Source organism: Arachis stenosperma, chromosome 8, assembly GCF_014773155.1.
Source record: "Arachis stenosperma cultivar V10309 chromosome 8, arast.V10309.gnm1.PFL2, whole genome shotgun sequence".
NCBI lineage: Eukaryota > Viridiplantae > Streptophyta > Magnoliopsida > Fabales > Fabaceae > Arachis > Arachis stenosperma.
In genome coordinates this window covers 34,422,692-34,445,862 of record NC_080384.1, presented here as the reverse complement: position 1 = coordinate 34,445,862, position 23,171 = coordinate 34,422,692, and the positions used below count along the sequence as shown (strand labels likewise).

At 33.1% G+C, this 23,171-nt stretch overlaps 2 protein-coding genes across 2 annotated transcripts; one reads left to right on the top strand and one right to left on the bottom strand.

Moving 5' to 3' along the window:
• The first annotated feature begins 8,512 nt into the window (after positions 1–8,512).
• On the top strand, positions 8,513–12,144 carry LOC130946669 (mannan endo-1,4-beta-mannosidase 2-like). The gene is made up of 5 exons (XM_057875500.1): positions 8,513–9,493; positions 9,843–10,040; positions 10,566–10,688; positions 11,028–11,239; positions 11,497–12,144. The coding sequence occupies exons 1-5, from the start codon at positions 9,128–9,130 to the stop codon at positions 11,888–11,890; spliced, it is 1,293 nt and encodes a 430-aa protein (XP_057731483.1). The 5' UTR covers positions 8,513–9,127; the 3' UTR covers positions 11,891–12,144.
• On the bottom strand, positions 12,112–13,338 carry LOC130946670 (uncharacterized). Its single transcript, XM_057875501.1, has one exon. It carries the CDS (start codon positions 13,102–13,104, stop codon positions 12,322–12,324), a length of 783 nt encoding a protein of 260 aa, XP_057731484.1. The 5' UTR covers positions 13,105–13,338; the 3' UTR covers positions 12,112–12,321.
• Between the last annotated feature and the right edge of the window lie 9,833 nt (positions 13,339–23,171).

Below are 23,171 nucleotides of genomic sequence, written 5' to 3'. Positions count from 1 at the left end.
TAAATGGATAAAATTTATAATAATAACTTATTATGTAATCAGGGATTCAGGGTTGTTAGTAATGTTAGTGGTTTTAACGTTAATTCTTCTTTTACGTGTTAACTTTGTAACCACGGAGAATTTGGTTAGTCAAAATTAATATTATGGTCAAAGATAATAACAGCAGGTCTAATAATCCCAGAAGACGTTGAAGCACAGGAGCCAGAAATGACGTCACCAATCACTTTCTTAGAACTTGTCTTAAGTCGGCAACGCCACCAACTCACGAACCTACATCTGTCCTTATGATCCAAAGTCCAAATAAATACTAATATTTTTTGAGCCACAAAATATTATTAGCTTTAAATTAAAAATAAGATCTATACTAAAAATAATAAAAAAATATAAACATTGGTAATAAATAGGTTTCTAAAATAATCCAGCTACACATCTAAATTTTTTAATAACTAAATTTAATTAAGTTGGTCCAAACTTAATAAAAATTACTTTTATTACACAAATGTGTACACATACGCGTTTCAATAACATAAATATATCTTTCTTCATCTTTGCGTTCCTTTTTTTCCACATTCTTCTTTTTTCTTTTCTTTCCTCCTTTTTTGTCTTCACATTTCTTCTTCTTATTATTCGCATTTTTCCTTCTTTTTTGCTTTTCTCTTTCTTTCTTCTTTTTCTTTACGTTCTTCCTTCTTCTTGTTCGCCTTCCTTCTCCTTCTTCTTCGCATTCCTTCTTTTTCTTCGCATGTTTTCTCTCAATCGTCATTCTTTCATTGCTATTGTTATTGTTGCGTTTTTTTCTTTTCCTCCTATTAATTGAGATTCATTTGGATTCAGAAATGAATTCGATGTATTTTTTTTAATGATTGAATTTTTTTGACTGCTTGTTCAAAATTGAACTAATTTCGATTCATTTGTGAATTAATTGAGGTTCACTTAATGCTGCTGATAAGTATTGACCAAATTTTTTATTCCTTAAATAATTTCGGTTCATTTCTTAGTTTAATTGAGATATGTTTTTTATTGATGATTGAGCCTTTTTAATTGTTTGTTCAAAACTGAACTAATTTCGATTTATTTGTGTATTAATTGAGGTTCACCTGATGCTGCTGATAAGTATTGACTAAATTTTTTATTCTTTAAGTAATTTCGATTATTTTTTAGTTTAATTAAGGTTCATTTGGATCCAGAAATAAATTAGATGTGTTTTTGTTGATGATTGAGTCTTTTTTACTGTTTGTTCAAAATTGAACTAATTTCGGTACATCTGTGAATTAATTGAGGTTCACTTGATGCTGCTGTAAGTATGGACTAAGTTTTTTATTCCTTAAGTAATTTCAGTTTATTTCTTAGTTTATTTGAGGTTCATTGGATCCAGAAATGAATTCGATATATTTTTATTGATGATTAAGTATTTTTTACTGTTTGTTCAAAATTGAACTAATTGAATGGAATGGGGTGAAATCTAATGCAATTGAATAAAGTGATAATGAATAATTTCATTTTTCTTTGCTAAAAAATTTGGTCAATACTTCTCGACAGCATCAAATGAATTTCAATTAGCACACAAATAAACTGAAATTAGTTCAGATTTAAACAAACAGTCAAAAAGACTCAATCATTAACAAAACACATTAAATTCATTTTTGGATTCAAATGAACTTCAATTAAACTAAGAAATGAACCAAAATTACTTAAGAAATAAAAAAATTGGTCAATACTTATCAGCAGTATTAAGTGAACCTCAAATAACACACAAATGAACTGAAATAAATTAAGAAATGAACTGAAATTATTTAATGATGGCATCAGAAAAAAATCAAAACCAATAAAAATAGGTTTATTACTCTGTTAGTCTCTATAGTTTTATCAAATTTTCAATTAGATCCTTATACTTTTTTCTTTTCAATTGAGTCCCTAGTCCCTACACTGTTTTTAATTTTGTAATTACGTCATTTTCATGTTAAAAAGTTAAAATTAATATAATATTTTTATCAAAATACATGTGGTCAAAGATTTAATTAAGTTTTTAATTATAAATATCTTCAATTTGCGAAGAAATATTTAATTAACTCTAATATTTTTTATAGTAGGAAGGATTTAATTATAAAATTAAAGCAATGTAAGGATCTAATTGAAAAAAAAAGTATAGGGACCTAATTAAAAATTTAGTGAAACTATAAAGACCAAAAGAATAATTAAAGTATAAAAATATTAGCAAAATGTTGGTCTTTTTGGTAATGACCAAGGTTGCGAAAACCGAACCGGTCATTAAACCGGTCAAGTAACTGGTTTAATGGTTCAATGGTTCAACCGGGATCGAACCGTAGTTGGACCGGTTTAATTAAATATACAATGAAATTATTAAAAATTTAATATATAATTAAAATAATTAACATAAATAATAATTAGCATAAATAATTAAATATTAAAAAAATTTAATTTCTAATTAATTCTCAGATTCTAATAAAATGATTAATATAAATACCCAGAATAATCACTCCCAATCCAAATACATACAACTATACAAGCCAGAAAATCCAAAAGCATAAGAAAATTCAGCAACTCAACCATAACAAATTGAAATTCAGATACACTCGCAATCCAAGGACACTCACAATTCAAGTTCAGCAAATCACACCCCCAATAACCCTAACTTAGAAAAAAAACACAAAAGAACAGCAACTCAATCATCAGAGAACAGCAACTCAATAATCACAGTAACTCAGAATCAATAAAACAAAATGAACAAACATAAATGGAAGCAAACATAGATTTCAGTCGTGCATACTCATAATCATAAACATTATTCGGTTCCAGAATCATACAAAAACAAAAACTCAGAATAATAAAACCCAGAGATAGAGACAGAGAGGTTGGAACAAAACTCAACTACTAGCAAAGGAGAAACGGTGAGACAAAAACAGAGACGAGGGAGGAATGGCGAGACAGAGACAGAGACCAAGACGATGGAGGAACGAAACTCATTTGCCGGGGAGGGTAGAACAGCGAGATAGAGACGAGGACATGATTCAAACTGACAGCTCCTCAATCTGCAAGTCTACAACCACGACGACGATGTAGAGAAGAGTAGAAGACGGCAACGAGCTTCGACATGCAAGTACAGAGGCGACGGCGTGGAGGAGAAGAAGATCGACGGCCAAGGACTTCGATTTGACCCTCTGTCCGTCACTGCTGGCGCGACGGCACCCTTTGGCTGACGAGAAGAGTTCGGCGGCGACGGAGGCGGTGGCTACTGCTGCTGCTGGTTGCTGAGAGATAGAGGGATAGTGGGTTAGGGTTCCGTTTAAGTGCGAGGGAAGGTAAGAATGGTGGTCAGCTTTCCGGACGATGGGTCGCCGGAGACTGCTGTTGTTGGCTGAGAGCGAGACGAGGAGGCAGGGGCTGCTGGCGCCTGGCTGAGAGAGAGAGGGGGAAGTAGCACCGTAGTGGGTTAGGGATTTGGGTGAGTGAGACTGATGAGAGGGAGGGAGAAGGGATGCTGTGGTGGTTGCTGGGAGCTGATGTTGGCGGCGGTATTTCTCTCAAAGGTTAGGCTGAGGCAAATTAGGGATTTGGTTGGAATGTGAGAGTGAGACAGAAGGGAGAGGGTCAGGTGTTTTGGGGGGGTAGGGTTTTTACGTTTTTTTTTTTTTTTTTTTTTGTGAGAGAACCGGTTTTTGACCCAGCCGGTTCATCTGGTTCACCGGTTAACCACCGGTTCGGCCGATTTTTAAACCGGTTTTTTGCAAGACGGTTTTGCGTGTCAACCGGACCGGCTATAAGACCGGTTCCCGGTTAATCCGGTTGAACCGGCCGGTCCGGTCCGGTTTTCAGAACCATGGTAATGACGATCGAAAGAGAAAGATAACGAAAAAAGAAAAAAAGGAGAAGACGCAACATCGAGAGAGAAATAGGAGGAGGAGGAAAAAGAGAAAGAAAGAGAAAAGACGCATAATTTAAAAAGCGGTTATAATAATTTAGTTATGCTTGATTAAGTATTTTGCTTAGATATAGAGTTTTATTTTTATAAAAAATAACACTTGAAATTACAATATTTGTAAAATATGAAATGAAATGAAATATCACATTTTTATATTTTTTTTTAGAACATAATTGGTATACAATATGATAAGGTTTTTTTTTTTGTATTCAAAAAATTTTGCTATCATTTTTAAGTTTTAAATATATTTTATTTCTTCGTCATCTAAGAGCCGGCCCCTTCAATTCATGCTCCCCTTTTCTTATGATATCTGATAAAAGAAAAATGAGAATGAAGAATTGGTATTAGATAGAATAGATTAATAAACATATTTCATTTGAGTATGATATAAAATATTTAATGAGAAATAATAAACAAACCATACGAAAATAAATTATGAATATCAGAACAAAAATTACACATCACCATAAGTTTAGTGGGTGACATGTTGATGATTTCACTTAATAAATATTTATAGTTTCATATATACTTTTGTAATAGGAATTCAAAGTTCTTTATCTTAAATACAATTTATTATTTTATTTTTCTCTTTAAACATGTGTTTATCAACATCTAATTATATTAACTATATTAAGTATACATTAAAATTAATAAAAAATTAATTATCAATATAAAATATATATTAAAATATAAAATACATATTAAAAATAATTAACTATATATATTTATACAAAAATATATTAATTAAAATAAAATCATTTAATAAAATAACTTAATTCATGTATAATAAACATAAAACAATTAACATATAATTACATCGCTCAGGTATACATTTTGTTAATTTTTTATATTTGATAGACTAAGTATTAATTTACTTTGAATTAAAATTCTATTTAATAATATGAGTTGTTATATAAATAAAGTAGAATTCGAATCATCAACATTTATTTGTATATAAAATTAAAATTATTTAAAATAAAAAAGTATTTATAACATAAATTTAGATCCAACGAGTTTTGTGCTGCCTTCCTTGAGGAGAATTACGCTAAGGGTTGCCCTAAGTCAGATTAATTGCTTAATAATGATAACTAACCTCATTTGTTTTCTAAGAACTCGACTACGTTAAAGTGAGAGATATTACAATATTCAAATTTTTGTCCTTCTCTTATCATATTTTCGGCTTTACACCATATTATAGTAAAAAATTGTCACCATAGAAAGTCAGGACAAAAATTAAAACAAAGGACAAATGATTATAACGAACTTAGAAGGAGTAGTAACATGCATTTGGTGTGATGTGAGTGAGTGTGAGACTACATGAAATTGAATTTGGGATGTGGAACAAAGAAAAAATTAATTAAAGAGAAGGCCATCCAAGTGCTCTCTTGAGCCTTGACCTAAATGAAAGTAGTGCATGGTGCAGAAGTGCAAACTTTAGAGTAGAGAGATTATGATCATATAGGCACAACTTTAACCATTTAAATTTACTTATTTAAATTCATTTTGTGATTGTTTTAAAACCATAATTTCTGTATTCCAGTGTATTCAACTACTATACCTTCACATACAAGAATTGATTTGGTTCCCCGGCCCCACTATCAAAAGGTCAGAATAAGCTGCATGGTATATATAATATATTGTCGGTAATACTTTTTTATTTTTGCGAAAAAAAAAAGCTTCTATTTTCAACCACTTGAGAGAAGAGCATTTTCAACCAATGCTGAAAGCTTACCATAATACCATCTTTTACTCAAATATAAACTCTTTTGGACAAGTTAGTTTTTGTTTGGATGTTATTATTTTGATTAAATTTTTTTTAATAAATTTTTTTATTTTTAATATATTTAGTAAATTTTTAATAATAAAAATAAAAATATTAGAAAAAAATATATTTTTTGAGAAATTATAATTTATATTTAAAAAAAATATTTTTTATGTAATAAATAAATAAAAAAGTATTTTTATATTGTTATATCCGAACATAATTGATAAATAAAAAGATTTTTTTACATGAGATACCCAAACATAAAATTACTTTTACTTTTTCATAAAATCTTTTAAAAAAATAACTCAAAAAAAATCTTTTCTTAAAAATTCACTCAAATAAACTCATAATAAATGTACATGTCTTATATATCATGTAATAATTATATAGAACAAGATGCATGCACCATTTTCTTTAATGTTTATTATTGACTAATAAATTACTACATACATAAGATAAAATTCAAATTTTTCATGCTTACTTAATTACTCACTCAATCAATCTAAATGATTTCTAGCTTGGATATACTTATAGAAGAATTATTTGGTTGATTTCTTCTTTGGTAGGTGGAAAATGATTTTCCAACTCTATTTGTCATTTTGGATTGGAAAGAGAAAGACATAATTAATCATCTAAATCCATTAAAGGTTCAAAGCATTAACGTTTGGTTGTAACGAGAAATCTTAATTATACACCTTTAGCTCACACTCATTGAAGGTCCCACACACTCGATCTCACTCAAAATCATATATGACTGACAATAAAATAAACCTACAAAAAACAAAAAAGATTGAGAGTGATTTCCTAGCTTCCCATAGAAGAGTTAAGACCCTTTTATGGCAATCTTTCTTATTAAATGGTTCATTTAACTTGCCACTACTTTAGTATTTAGCTTTTGCATGGCTTGTTTCTAGTTTCTTGTTCATTTTAGGTAAAACATTGGTAAAATTGGTAACTATAAACGTAATCATGATTCCAAAATGATTAAAATCAAGGTTGATAGTTTAGGAGTTAGATTATATATTATTTTGTCAGGTACTTCCGAGTTTGAAAGGGACAAATTCTGAATCAAGATTCAAGAAGATGGTTCCTCCATGTTTAGGTCAATTGCTTCGCTTACATGGATGAAAAAAGTAAGATTAATTAACATTTAGGTTTCGTATAGATCTACATTTTAAATATGGTAAATGCTATCCTACGCTCTCTAAAGTAACATGTAAGTTACTATATCTGATGTGTCACATTTTAATTGGATGTTTATTTTAACATGAGTTACCTTCTCCACTCTTTCGTCGTTGTTGCGCCTCCCAAGCATCACTGTCTCATTGGAATTTCGTTTTCTCTTCTCAAATCATTGTTCCAGAAAAAGGTATTCCAACTCTCTCTAATTGCGTTTACTCCCCCACTCCTTCGTCGTCCTCATTAGGCCTCCCAAGTATCACGGTCTCATTGGCTATCTTATTTTATCTTCTCAAATTATTGTTCCAGAAAAGGTACTCCAACTCTCTCTAATTGCGTTTATTCCTCCCCATTGTACTCCTTCATCGTCGTCATTACGCCTCCCAAGCATTACCGTCTCATTAGGTGTCTTGTTTTCTCTTCCCAAATTATTCTTCCAGAAAAGATATTCCAACTCTCTCTAATTGCGTTTATTCCTCCCCACTCTTTTGTCATCGTTGTTGTGTCTCCTAATAACTCTCATGAGATTAAAGTAACTCAGGTTAAAATAAACACCTAATTAAAATATAACATATTAGAGAGGACAACTTACATGTTACTTTAGAAAGAGTAGGGTAGCATTCACATTAAAGTAACAGAATTTTAAGTAAACTATTCATCCAAATTTAGATATTTATTCATAAATTAATGGAATTAGCTTTTTAATTACAAAAAATAATCTTTATATAATAAAAATAACCTAATATTAGTTTCATTTATCAATAAGTCGTCAGTATTTTAAACATTCATAAATAAAAATAATAGTATATTCATTTTTTATAAATACAAAGTTAATATAAAATTAATTTTGTTTATTTATAAATAAATTTATTAATATTTTAAGTTTTATAAGCAAAAATAGTAATGTGTTTTTTATTTATTTTTTTCATTACTTTTCCTCTTTTCTACAAGTAGTAATATAACTAAGGTATGGTTTTACCTGAAAAAAAAATAAATTAATAGGGTTATCATTGAAAATTATTTTCTAAACAACCAATATAAATTTCAATAAAAGATATATAGTACTAGACTTACAAGTGTACTTTCAGAAGATTTGGTAATTAGCAAATACTGACCCACAAATGCACGAGAGTAAATTGAATAGTGGCATGATGTTCCTAATCCTTAGAAAAAGGGTTCTTCTGGTACAATGGGGCATATGCCAAATTAATTCTCGCTTCATGACTTCATAGTTCCAATTTCCCTTTCCCAGCACATCCAAGTTATAGCCTAATTAATTAATTTAGATTAGCTAAGTAGTTAATTTACTTATTTTATAAAATAAGTATTGGAGATTTAAATTATATTTTATGTATATAATAATTTATTAATTAATAATATTAATAAATTATAGTTTAAATGATATAATTTTTCTATTTTTGTCCAAAAATTTTGAATTCTAAATCTCGATGTTAACTATAAAAAAAATTATTAACCAATAATAAATTTTTAAATAAAAACTTAAATTAGTCACCAAAAAAAATAAAAACTTAAATTAACAACAAATTAATGCTTAACGTATAGAATTTCGCGAGAAACGAAAAGAAGTTACAGCAGAAATTACCAGTTACCGAACCACACTATCACAGTTCACATCGACACTAACTGACTAACATTTCACCGCACACACACTCCATCATCATCATCATCCTCATCCCCACTTGACAATTTTTGACTGGTTTTGAAGATAGATAAAAGTATAAAACCCCAAAGCATAGCCATGTGATTCTATCTCAGCTCAATTTCAATGCATGAGCAGAAATTGGAAGCTGCAACCTTAAGCAATTCCTCATAATTTATGCACATTCATCGCCCTCTGCTCATCTCATTATACCATTTACATTCCCCAAGTTGCTGCAACTTACAAACTTGTCAAAACTCAAAATTCCCCAAAATGCATTATTGTTGGGGTCACTAGATTTTCTTTCTTTTTTTCTTTTCCATTTTGTTGGTACTCAATAAAGTCGATGCCTTTCAAGGCCGTCCATACTATTTCTCAATCTTGAAAGAGAGAGATCCAGACACTTCAACCAATTGGGGTGTTAAGAACCGCAAAATTCAATTCTGGGTTAGCTTCAGCAATCTTCAATAAAGTGCGACTAATTCACTATAAATTTTTGGCCTTTCCGAAGAAAGGGCCAAAAGGGTACTCGAGAATCCCCACAATTCGTTAAATTTCTTCGGTTTAACCCACCCCTCAGATAATGGTCTCAGGAAATGGCTTGTGTTTCCCTATTTTGGGTTTTGCATCCTTTTTGCTTTTCTTTTATATGTCTTTCGGAAGCTTAAGGTTCAGCTTTCTATTTGAGGAAGATGGAAAACCGTTGTCGTTTGTGGAGAGGAACGGGACGCAGTTCGTGTTGGATGGAAAAGCCTTATATGTGAATGGTTGGAACTCTTACTGGTTAATGGGGCAATCAGTGGAAGTGTATAATAGGCCAAAGGTGCGTGAAATGCTGCAAAATGGTGCAAAGATGGGTTTCACAGTTTGTAGAACTTGGGCGTTCAATGATGGTGACTACAATGCCCTTCAAATTTCACCTGGCCATTTTGATGAGCAAACATTCAAGGTATTTCTTGCATTATAGCACATGATTTTCAGGGAATTTTGCAGTAATATTGGATGTTATTGTTCCTAGATTACAGTATCATAATTGTGTTTTGGTCCGTCTGTTCCGTGTTTCACGCTGGGCACCGACAATTTTTTCCCCTTTATTTTTTATTCTGTATTTCTATTTGTTTATTTATTTATTTAATGAATGTAATGGTGATGCCGAATTTTTTTATTCTTGTCCTTTTGTTTTGTTTTGTTTGTTAATCTATTTTAGGCTCAATTCGTTTTGCCTATGCTGCAACTTGTTTAAGGTTTAGCATGATTTGCAATGAATGGAAACTGTGTTGAGGATTGGTGCTTTGCAGGCCTTGGATTATGTCATAGCAGAAGCGAGGCAAAATGGAATTAGGCTGCTTCTTAGCTTGGTGAATAACTTGCAAGCTTATGGTGGGAAGACTCAGTATGTAAAATGGGCATGGGAAGAAGGGGTAGGGCTAAGCTCATCTAACGATTCTTTCTTCTTCGATCCGTCAATCCGTAGTTACTTCAAGAATTATGTCAAGGTATGATAAGCCTGTCTTTCTATTCTGTGAATACTCTCTGTTTTCTGTTTCCTTATCTATGCTAAATTTCAAACATAGATGAACGGTGTACACTTTTCTACACCATGCTAATACTCACGATGCTTAGTTAAGTTTATGGAAGTTTTAACATATAGGGTTAAGTAGGTAATTGCAAGATTACTGGTATTGCCACTACTTTTACCTATGCTGATGCATGATTGCTTATTTATTGCCGCTAATTGCATGGGAATTCGTTTTACCTATGTTGATGCATGATTGCTTTAATCCTTCTTCAAGGACCTGATTCTTGATTTGTTGTCCTCGTTGCTTTCATTTTTTCCCCCTTATATATGAATATGAAGCTTGCATCTCTTGCCCTTCCAAAAAAGATTATTATCTGTAGTTCTCTTTGAAATCTAAATTGTATGATGACAGTGTTGTTTTGCTGACTTTTCAATTTTAGCTGCATGTTTACATGAGGCTGGTTTTATTTCAATTAATACTTTTGTCTCAATTTTTCTGCAGACTGTTTTGACAAGGAAAAATACTATCACCAAAATTGAATATCGAAATGACCCCACCATTTTTGGGTGGGAATTGATTAATGAACCCCGTTGCATGTATGATCCTTCTGGTGACACTCTCCAAGTAAGTCCTATACCTTATATTTAAATATGCTAATTAAAAGTTTGAATGACTACTTGAACTTACGATTGAGCCTACAATAAGAAGATTAAAAGGTTCAAATTTCTGCAGAAACTTGACAACTCACTATTTCATTGTCAGATTTGATATTATAGATTGCTCAATATCCATCTTGTGGCCATTAGATAATTGTGATACTCTGAAGTTTTGATTCTGCAAAACGCATTAAAACAGGGCACCTGTTTGAAGGTTTTAACTCAAGTAACTAAAATGTAGCAAGAATCTTATTGCTTCTTAGTTCTTACATTGATATCTTAGTGTGCACTTATTGACATATTGCAGGAGTGGCTTGAAGAAATGTCAAGTTTTGTCAAATCAATTGACAAGAACCATTTGCTGACTATCGGTCATGAAGGTTTTTATGGTCCTAATGACCTGAAAGACTCAACTGTTAACCCCGAGTATTGGGCATCCCGACTTGGAATTGATTTCATCCGGAACTCCAACATCTCGAATATTGATTTCACCTCGGTCCATATCTATGCTGACCATTGGTATGCATCGCATGAATGCTGTTTTTGTAATGTGTAGTTTTAGATTTTCTTAGCTTCACCTAAATTTATAAGAGCCAGAGGGCAAAATCTACAAAAAAGTAAGGCTTGTGTCTTAAGTCTTCAAATTTTGCCACAACCAACAATAGTTCTTTTGAAACTTGCATTTTAAATTTTTAATGCCTTTTAAAATCAGGATTCTGATTATATACATAAGTAAAAGGCAATATTCATTTACCTACGTATTTATTTTTGCCTAGGTTTCATGATCAATCATTTGAAGACCAACTGAAATTTGTTTCCAAGTGGATGCTTTCCCACATTGAAGATGGTGACAATGTACTGAATAAACCCGTCGTGTTCTCCGAATATGGATATTCAGAATTCAACAAGAACTTTTCATTTTCAGATAGAGAAAAGATGTATAGAAGAGTTACAGACATAATCTACAAATCTGCTAAGAAGAACAAGTCAGGAGCAGGTGCTTTGGTTTGGCAATTCTTAGTTGGGGGAATGAATGAGTTTTCTGATGAATATGGTATGGTCCCATGGGAAAGTTCATCAACCCACTCACTCTTTATTGAGCAATCATGCAGATTGGCCAAACTCAAACAATTACCCCAACAGTATCCAAGTTTCAAAGACCTCTGTTAGCAAAAAAACATGGAGGTAATTTGTATAGCAAGTTTTCATCATAAGACATGGATCCTTGGGGCTGCTTCATGAGAGGGTTCATCGCCAAAATTACACCGTATTGATTTGATTCGTTGAGTATAAATTACAGTTTGATAGCATAGACTAGAGACTATTATAAAACATGGCATTGTTTCAGATTGTTTTATACTGTTCTAAACAAAATGTACAAGTCAAGAATCTTAATAAATATGATGCAAATTTTTGTGCTAGAATCATCGAAAATTCTTTACTTTTCCGCAGATCAGAGAAGCTTCCAGAATAAGAAGGGCGAAAGAAAAATTGAAAACAAACGAACAAAATTTGAAAAATGCTAGCCCTGTTTCTCCCTAAAACCCTAAAAGATTAAGAACAAAGAACACAACAGTGTAGCTAATTACATAAGATAGAGTCTAATTGGATCTACTCTTAGACAACCTCGGTGAAGTTCTAACCGCATTCGAAGAATTAGATCTCTTTTCAACTTCACTACTCTTTTTCTCCTTTGGATCCGATGATTTATTGGACTCATCAACCACCTTGTTCGTCACAGCTTCACCACCCTTCATCAACCTCCGGCGACTTCTCTTTGTGCTCGCTGACACCGAATCCAATACATCATTTGGAACCGCATTTAAATCCAGATTGTCAGCCACGTCAGCACCTCCGTTCTCCGAAGCCACGCGATCAAAATCGTCGCCGAGTTTCTTCACCAACCGCCTTCCAACGCAGCGCTTTGAATCCTTAGCCTTGGACTTAGCCTTAACCCTAACCTCCTCCTCCTTCCCCTCTTCATTCTCTTCGTCCTCTTCGATCAGCGCTGTGAGCCTTCGGCGCTTGGGTGCAATAGGAGCGGGAGGCGGGGGAGGAGAATCCACAGCGGGCCTCTTGGATCCGCGGGAGAGCGTGGGCTTGAAGTGAGGTGGCGGGCTTTGGGATTGGGCCCCGGAGTGAGAGAGAGACTCGAGTTGAGCGCGGAGCCTGTCGACGTTGCCTTCGATTTTGCCCTGAAGGTGGAGGCGCTTGAAGGAGAGACCGCCCATGGACCAGTGGGCCTCTCTGGCCCAAGACATGAGTGGGTCGGCGACGGAGACAGGGGGGTCAACGCGGTGGTCGTTGAACTTGACGTCGGTGTAGATGCGAGGGCGGGGGAGGCTTGTGCCGTAGAACTTGCCTGGGCCAAGGGACACTACCATCTTAATCTTGCTACTGAATGAATGGCGAAGATCTACAGAGAGAGGAGTGAGTGAGTGAATTGGTGAGTGTGGATTGGGGATGGTGTGATTGTTGTTGTTGTTTGTGTTAAATAGAAAGAAATAAAGAAGGATGAAGTGTGGAAGGAGAGGGAGCGAGTGATGGCGGGAACGTCACCTTGGCGGGACGGGTTTGGCGCCTGCGGGAAAAAGGGGTGAAGTTGGCGCCTCTGCTGAATTATGTGAAAATTTTGGCGGCTTTTCTCTTTGGGATGTGTTAAATACTGGATACCGGATTCAGATTACCTAATGATGCCTAGGCCAGGAGGAGAATGTCACAATGATAGTTAAAAACTTAAAATTTGAAAAGTAATTATTCAAATCAATCCTTAACAATTTTAAATATACAGATCAATTTTTAATATTTTTTTCTGTCAAATATAACAGTTTTATCCATTTTATTTTTACTATATATCAATTTTTATTATTATTAATGATAGAACTGTTAAAATTTGAGAAAGAAAGTTGAATCAAGTTAACTCAGAAATGACGTTCTTTGTTCTATTTTCGTGGAAACTAATTATGTAGGAAATTTTTTTTGTTTTGTCTCTAAAACCAAATAGAAATAGAGAAGGGAAGAAGAGAATGAAGTCAGCATGTATTCTGGTTCGATTTTCAAGTGTATGAAACCTACATCAAATCTCCACCACAACCATGATAGAATTTTCACTATAATAAAACAAATTACAAATATCAATACTAATGAATTACAACCTAATTCATCTAGTATCTTTCGCTAAACTTTCTATCCCAAAGTCTAGATACCCAAGTGTTGTCCCAACTTGGAAGCAAAACCTAACCAGATTCAGACCCACCAAGTGTTATCTTAATTTGGCAAGAGAAACTAATTTTAGTTTAACAAAATCAAATACACAGAAACAATTCTTTAGCTTTTTCATGCATCTCTCTTACCTCTTCTCTCATGACTTTTTCAACTCACATTCATAAGCCTTTTTCTCAAATACAAAAAAATGATAATAGATATCTATAACAAAAAAAATCTAAAATAAAGTATAGATTAAAGAAAAATGATTTCAACTCAAGTGTTTTGAGATGATACTCTTGTATCACTTTCTTTTCCTTAACTTTAATTGATGTTGTGACTTGTGAGGCCAGCTTTATAGGATAAAGCTTGCCCCTCAAAGTTCAACACTGTCTCTTCCAATTCCTTTCTTGATTCTGCCCGTTGAAGCTGTCTCTATTGACATGCAATACTTTTTTCATTATGCTCCACTAACTCTGCTTCTTTGAGGAGCTGCTCCACCACCTTTTGCTGTCTTTGAATCTTATGTCTTCCTTGGCATGCATAGCATTTTTATTTATGAGCCATTCTAATTGCTGTTCATTTCTCTGTATTTTTGTTTTGCTCTACCCAACTTTGTGAATATTACTTTACTGATGTCCTTTGTGTAATGATATTGTCCTTGTGTCTTTGTTGCTTTCCTAGAGTCATAACTGTCTCTTAATAGTACCAAATGTCCTTCTTGTTTTTTTTCTTTTTTGTTCCAACCATGATCATTCGAAACTCTCTCTCTTGGCTCATAGGAACTGATTTGTTACTCATTAAAATGTAATGGGCTGAAATTTTGGAGTCGTGACATTTTAAGTTGCTGGAGCAACATGAACTTGGGTTGAGAAGTGAATAAATAGGTCTGTATCACTTAGCACACACGTTAAATAAACTTGGACTTTTAACCCAAAAAATGTTTATCATCATTATATAAAACCCAAAATCAAACTTAACTCAACAATCTCTCCCTTGATGACAAACATGATTAAAACGATAAATAGATTGAAAAGTTAATTTAAATAAGTTAAGAACACTTCCCTTTGATGATCAACCGAATTGTGTAGTGCTCCCCCTTAATGTTAGTATTCCCCCCCCCCCCTCTTAATCAAGGCTTGCTTTTGAAATGGAGATAACTTAAAACAACCAAAAACAAATACCAAAGCAATGTATCACAGCAATAATAACATATAACAAATAAAATTAAGCATTAACTACAAAGCAATGTATCACAGTGTCTAAAGTTAAGCATTAACACATAAGGCAGTTTATATCCTAAGCCAAATCTAACTTTTCTTTTCTTTTCTTTTTCTTTTGTCATCAAGGAGGAAAATGAAAGATCCTGCAACAAAATTTGTTAGTGGCTTAACACAGATAGTCTGAAGTAGCAGTCAATGCAAAATGTTAAAGTGTCTATAGTCATCCAAGATAAACAAAATAAACTAAAAAATTTCAAAACAAAAATAGAGATTGTTTGAAAATGTCCAAATCAGAGATGAGATAAGTCAGGCATTAGAATTGGAGTCATCGGAGCCTTCATCCTCATCCTCATTGTCAGTTATGGTTCACCCAACTTCAATTTCCTCAACATAATTTCTGAGAATGCGAATGCAGCCTTCAGTCTTCTTGAATGCAGTTTCCTCGATGCCTTCAGCTCTTTTCCTTTCGGCCCCAAAGTTGATGAGAAGATCCGTCAGATTCACGAATTTTTGGAGCACATCCTTCATGATACCAGTCATGATTCGGATTTTGGTTGAGTTAGACTTAGGAATCAATGGATTATGACCTTGAGATGGAGCTTCAGTATCCTCATCAGTGCTTCTACGCTTGGTCGCTGTTTTTTTTACTGCACCACCCCCTTTAATGTAAGAGTTAAACTCTCTAGAAATTTTAGCCCTAAAATCAACACTATAATACTGAAATTTTTTTGTGAGCAGCATAGCATAAGGCAAAGCATTTTTTGAACTAACACATGCATGCATATGTCTCAACAATAAATAAGCAAATAAAATAGAAATTTTGGAAAGGAGAGCAAACATAACTAGTGTATCACAGAATGAGACTCATTGAAAAGTGCCACTTTGAGGCAAAATAGTGTGATTCACAATCCTGTGCAAACTGGCACAGACTGGACCAAGAGACTTATGAGTAGAAGTGGTACCTTCAAAGAGAGGAATGTTGACACAGACAGTCTCTAAGGCTTCAAAGTAAGACACATTCAAAGACTCATCCCACTTACCAGATGTGAACACATTGATTCATTTTTCTTGGTAATCTAGGGCTTTACTGAGATAGTATTTGTCTAGAATAATAGTGCAGCCCTTGACAAGAGAAGCAATCCTCTCTTCTTTGTAGGACATGTTACTGAAGAACTGTCTCACAAGATCTAGGTAGACTTTTTCACGAATGGAAAGGATGGGATCCATCCTTAAAATGCAAATAGAGGCATAAAGTTTAGACCTTTCTTACAAAAACTCTCTAGGTTGACAAGCTTAGGAGGGCAGATAGGGCGTTGAATGATATCTTTGCAGAAAAACATATGGTTCATGAACAAATTGTAGCAAAGGGAATCATAGAAAACTTTTGAAAAATCAGTATAGAAAAATTTATAGGCAATGTGATTTGAACGTTTAGGTTTAGAAACTGGGCGAAGTAGAAAATCAATGACCATACTGCGACTAGGGTGAGTAGAAGACTGAGGGAGCTTAGCTTCTTCTTCGCTAATGGGTCTCTTCCCTCGAGAGGAACTTGGCTAAGAGGAATTTAGCTGAGACGGAGTTGGCGTTGGAGCCACTCCTAGACGATGAGCGATGGTTTTGGTGCGAGCTATTTCTTCAGGGACAGTGGTAAGAGGAGGAGATGGAGGAGAAAAGTTGGTTGGAGAAGGAGAAGGAGACGAATAAGAGTTTAAGGAGATGAGGGTAAAGGGATTTAAACGGAAAGTATGAACACCGCTATGATAGCCTCTGCGGACAGCTCTCTTCTTACAAGCCATTCTTATAGATCATTGGTAAGCTGCAAAATATGAAGAGTGGGGTGAAGAAGTGGAAAGTGATGTGTGTGAAACGGTGCATGAAGAGGAGCACTAATATAGACCCAGAGAAGTGTAAAGGTCTCAACTTGAAAGCATTTGAAAAGATTTTGAAAATAATTAAATTTCATAGCTGTAACCAATTGAACCAAATTTTCAGAAGATGAAAAAGTTAATTGTTGAAAAAAAAAATTAAGACCAAGTTAAAATTAAAAACAATTGTTTTAAATTCCAAGTCCAAAGTAGGCCCAATACTTTCGGACACAAGTGGCCCATCTGAGAGTGTGCAAGCAAACACCCTAGACCCACCAAATCCGAAAAGTCTCCAACAATTCTAGGTTGTGGCAATCTAATAAATGAAGTCCACTCATCATCTGCCCAGAATAATCTCATCTCGACCTGTGAGATAAAACGTTAAATCAGAGTATGAGAAAAATCAAGAAATATTAGATGAATCAATGATGTCCAATGAAGTTTGCAACTTGCAGAACCTCTCTTCAATTAGTGGTTTAGTGAAAATATCAAGTTGATCTTATGATTTAACAAACTGAGTATCTAAATTTTTATTTTGCACATGTTCTTTTATGGAATGAAATCTAATTTCAATGTGCTTTGTTCTTGAGTGTAAAACAGGAATTTTTGAAATATTTATGGCACTCATATTGTCATAAAATAAAGAAGTATTAGATGCATTCAGTTTGTAATCAGCCAATTGTGTTTTCAACCACAATAATTGATAGCAACAAGAAGATGCTGCAATGTACTCAGTTTCGGCAATGGACAATGCTACTGTTACTTGCTTCTTGCTTGACCAAACATTGAGTGATTTTTTAAGAAAGCAACAACTGCCATTGGTACTTCTTCTATCAACCCTATTACCAGCAAAATCTGCATCATAATAACCCACTAATTGAAAGAAATCAGTTTTAGGATACCATAAGCCATAATTAGTGGTACCAAGCATATATCGAATAATTCTTTTTACAGCTAAGAGATGGAATTTCTTGGACTTTGATTGGAATCTTGAGCACACACCAACACTTTGAATAACATCAGGACTTGAAGAAGTAAGATACATTAAGAAACCAATCATTCCTCTGTATCTTGTTTCATCTACATCTCTAGCATGTTCATCCTTGACTAGCTTGATGTTGGGATGCATGGGAGTTCTCATTGGCTTAGCACATTCCAGCCGAAATTTCTTGACAAGTTTCTTGGCATATTTTTCTTGATGAACAAAATACCCTCTGTAGTTTGCTTAATTTGTAAGCCTAGAAAGGAAGTGAGCTCTCCCATCATGCTTATATCAAATTCACTTGTCATAAACTTAGCAAACTCTGTACACAAAGTCTCATTAGCAGAACCAAAAATGATATCATCAACATATATTTGCACAAGAATAAAATAATCATTAGAGTTTTTAATAAATAGAGTGGTGTCAGTGGCTCGTCTTTGAAAATCATTTTTCAACAAAAATGAGCTAAACCTCTCATACCAAGTTCTAGGAGCTTGTTTCAAACTATACAAGGCTTTAGCTAGTTTAAAAACATGATTTAAAAATTTTTTGTTTTCAAATCCAGGAGGTTGAGTCACATAAACATCTTTATCTATTATTCCATTTAGAAAAGTACACTTTACATCCATTTGGAATAACTTGAAGACACAATGAGCTGCATAGGCTAAGAACAATCTAATGCTTTCCATTTGAGCTATGGGAACGAATGATTCATCAAAATCAATACATTCCTCTTGATCATGGCCTTGAGCAACTAATCTTACTTTATTTCGGACAATAGTTCTGTCTTCACCCAATTTATTTTTGAAAATTTATTTTGTACCCGTGACTTTCCTCCCATTTGAACGAGGCACAAGGGTTCAGACTTGATTCTATTCAAGCTACTTTCATTCTTCCTTCATAACTAACACCCAAGATGGATCAGCAAGTGCTTCTTGGATTGATTACGAGTGAGCACGGATGAACGTAAATGTTGCTGCCCAAGAAAGATTATGCACAATAACTAAAAGAGTAAATGCCCAAAATGTCCCTAAATTTCAAATCGCTATTCAATTTAGTCCTCGACACTTTAAAATGACCAATTAAATCCCTGAAATTCGAAAAAGTGTATCTCCATTAGTCCCTTACAGAAGTGCTGTCTAAACATTGATGATATGGCATTCCAGCTGTATGCTGATGTGTACCAAACTTGAATTTGATTCAAATTGGTACCTAAAATTGTTTAATAATATCCAAATTAATCAATTTTCAATTATAAAACCCTAATCCATAAATTATTGTCTTCTCTTCTTCAATCTCTCTGATGTTTTCTTCTCTTCTTCGTTATCTCCGCTATCTTCCAGTTCATATTCATTTTGAACTACAACATCAGTACACTTACATAAAAACTATTTTAATTACAAGTTAATGTGGTTGGATTAAGAAAAAACTACCATTTGTACCCATAAATTTTGTGAACGCTGACAAAAGTACCCATCGAACAAGAAAACTAACGTTGTACCCAGGAAAGATGGTTCCGTGTGACAATAGTACCAAAACCGTAATTTTTCGTTGATTTTTTAATAAAATTTCCAAATTACCCCTTCTATCTTCTTTCCCAAATTCCAAATTTCACAACCCTCATCCTTTGTCTTCCTCTATTGCTGCCAGCCACCAAAAAATTAAAAAATATTAAAAACTATGGATTATTAATTATCTGAGGTTATTGTTCAAATATTATGGATTTGTAGATCTGGTGTAGAAAAAGAAAAAGAAGTTTGAAATTAACAAAAAAAACATACACTTTGGTTTCTTGGTGTCACTATGGGAACAAGAGGCGCAGAACTAAGAGCCTTTGGGAACGGAAGGAAGGATAGGTCGGAGATAGAAGATGTGATAGCCTCGGTCGCATTTGTTGCAGAAGAGAAGCTTCGCTGGGAACTCACCGGAGGAGCAGCACTTGCTGATGATGTCGTTGTCGAAGGTGGGCTTGGGAGTGTGGGTCCTTCTTCACCCTGCATTCTCCTGGCCATGTCTTCGATCATACTCGGCATATTTAGAAGCTCATCCTCATCAATGTACCCCGCCACCATCATCCCTCCTTGTTCTCCAGTACTCAAAGTGAAACAAGATCCTTCAACAATAACGTTACTACCACCACAACCTTCTAGAGGGTTTTGCGGTGGCCTCGAAAGCCTAGCCTGAGCAGCGGCGGCGGCTACGATGTGAATATCAGTCCACCAAATGGCATGAAGATACTCTAACAACGGCCCTTTTTTCTACAGATCGACTGTGCTGAGTAGTGTTTAGAGTCACCATTGGAAAGAGAACGTGGCCACCGGCCTCTTGTTGACTCTGGTTGCTGAATTCTGCTACTTATTGCTTTGGAATAAAAAGAACAACAATATTCAGGTTGAAAAGGTTGAAGAGTTTGACAAGGGTGTTCTTTCTTAGTGTTGTTGTTGCATCCGAAAAAGAAATAAACAACAAAGGTAATGATGTTAAAGTTGATTTGGATTTAGATTTGGAGAACAAATTAGGATTGGAATAAAGAGAGATGGTGGTTGAGGATAAAGGTTGGAGGAAGACATCAGGTGCTTGGGTCTTGAGGAATTTGAAATTTGGGGAAGAAGATAAAAGGGGTAATTTGGGAATTTTATTAAAAAGTCAACGAAAAATAACGGTTTGGGTACTATTGTCACACGGAACCTATATTTTATGGGTACAACGTTAGTTTTCTTGTTTGATAGGTACTTTTGTCAGCGTTCGCAAAATTTATGGGTACAAATGGTAGTTTTTCCGTTGGATTAATTTTAAGTTCAACACAGATTTAAATTATATGTATCATTGCATGTTCGTCCATTAAGCTAAAATATATTTTCCACTTTTAAGAAGGCAATCATTGTCATCATCTTCAAAGTCTTAACATCACTTTCTAAGTTTGTCATTTTTCAATTGAACTCATGCAAATTTTTTTGTGAAATGGGTGTTGCACAAACTGGTTCTTCACCTCCATCAACCCAACAGAAAAAATTACAATGGATTCCATACTGCAAAGTAAAAAACGCAGGTGAATCCAAACTCAAAGTGAAACTATCTTAACATTTTCTTTAAAATCATAACCTTACCTCATAGTTTGGACAACCATAAAATAGTCTATCAGGATTCTCTATCATCGTTGAGTACTTCATCACCATTTGAAGTATGCAATTACAAAAAACGACATTCTTACCTCCCCTGTTGCACATTCTTTTGCTTCCATAAGGTCTCCCTACAGAGTTAGTTGTTCTTACTTGAGCTACTTTGGCTTCTCTCCCCACCACTCATCATCACTCATGCGGACGAGAAAACAAGATGAACTGGAAGATAGTGGAGAGGTCGAAGAAGAGAAGAAGACAGCGGAGAGATCGAAGAAGAGAAGACAATAATTTGGGGATTAGGATTTTATAATTGAAAATGGACTAATTTGGATGTTATTAAGCAATTTCAGATACCAATTTGAATCAAATTCAAGTTTGATACACATCAGCATACAGCTGGAATGCCACATTATCAATATTTAGACGGTACTTCTACAAGGGACTAATGGAGATGCACTTTTTCAAATTTCAGGAATTTAATTGGTCATTTTAAAAAGTCAATGACTAAATTGAATAGCGATTTGAAATTCAGGGATCATTTTGAGCATTTACTCATAACTAAAATGCAAAAACAACTTTAGGTTATCGGGATTATAAAAAAGTTTAGTGATGTAGCTTGCAATGGATTACGTATTGAATATGTTTTTTGGATAAATTAAATTTTTAAATTAAATAATTTTATAATTTTATATTAAATTTTTTATAATAATAATCCAATGAGTAATAGTTCAAATGGCATAGTCTCTCCATACTCAATTAAGAGGTTGCGGGTTCGAGTCTCCTATCTTTGGTAAAAAAAAAAAATTTATAATAAAAAGTTTAAAATTTAATTTTTGTTATCTAAATAAAATTTAAGATAAGTAAAAATAAAAAATTTATACATAATTTACCTAGAATATATATATATATATATATATATATATATATATATATATATATATATATATATATATATATATGTGTGTACTAACTATTGAAATATATAAACCAGGTTGAATAAGCTATAAATCCTATTTAGATCGCTTGATGTAAATAATCAAAAAATCCATACACATGTTTTATCCATTTTAAAAAAATGTTAGGATCATTCCTTAAAAATAATTGTGACTTATTTTTTATATAATTATTTAAAGTGACAATTATTATTATATTATATCATTTTTTATTTTTGTAGAATACTTTAAATCTTATACGAGTTGGAGTACGTTACTATATTCTATTAAGGGAAAGTTTTAGGCAGTATTTTCCAATTTCTCACTTATAATTAGAAGACGACTCCAAATATTTATAAGAATATTTATCGTACACTTAAAAATTTGATAGTTGTATAATGCATTTTAAAAAAAACAAAGAATAATATAATACAATAATAATTTTATAACATTAAATAATTATATCTAAATAAGTCATTAAATAATTATTTTTTAAGAATCATCTTAACATTTTTTTAAAAAATGGATAAGACATGTGTATGATATTTAGATTAAATAAATTTAAATCAAGTTATCTAAATAAGATTTATGGCTAATTCAACATGATTTATATATATTTCAATAGTTAGTAAATAATATATATCAAAATTACATGTTATTCTACATAAATTATGTATAAATTTTTTATTTTTATTTTTATTTATCTTAAATTTTATTTAGATAACAAAAATTAAAGTTTAACTTTTTCCTATAAAAATTTAATATAAAATGATGAAATTATTTAACTTAAAATATTTAATTTATCCAAAAAATATTCAATACGTAATTCACTACAGGTTACAGCAGATTACGTAACGATTTCTGTAACCTATAACGGTTTCTGTACTTCAATTCTCATGCTTAATCCTCCTTAGGCTGCAGCTGTTAACTAGTGCTCACGCATAATCTGCGGTAGGATCGTTTACATGAAAATTGTAATAACTCTCTAGCTTATAGCGATTTACATAGATTAAAGTTACAACCAAACTATAAACTATTTAAAAATGTTGTATTTGTGTAAATTTAAGCTCCAATTATTTTAAAGGTGTAAATTGCCCAAGAATTGAGATATAATATGTAATGCACA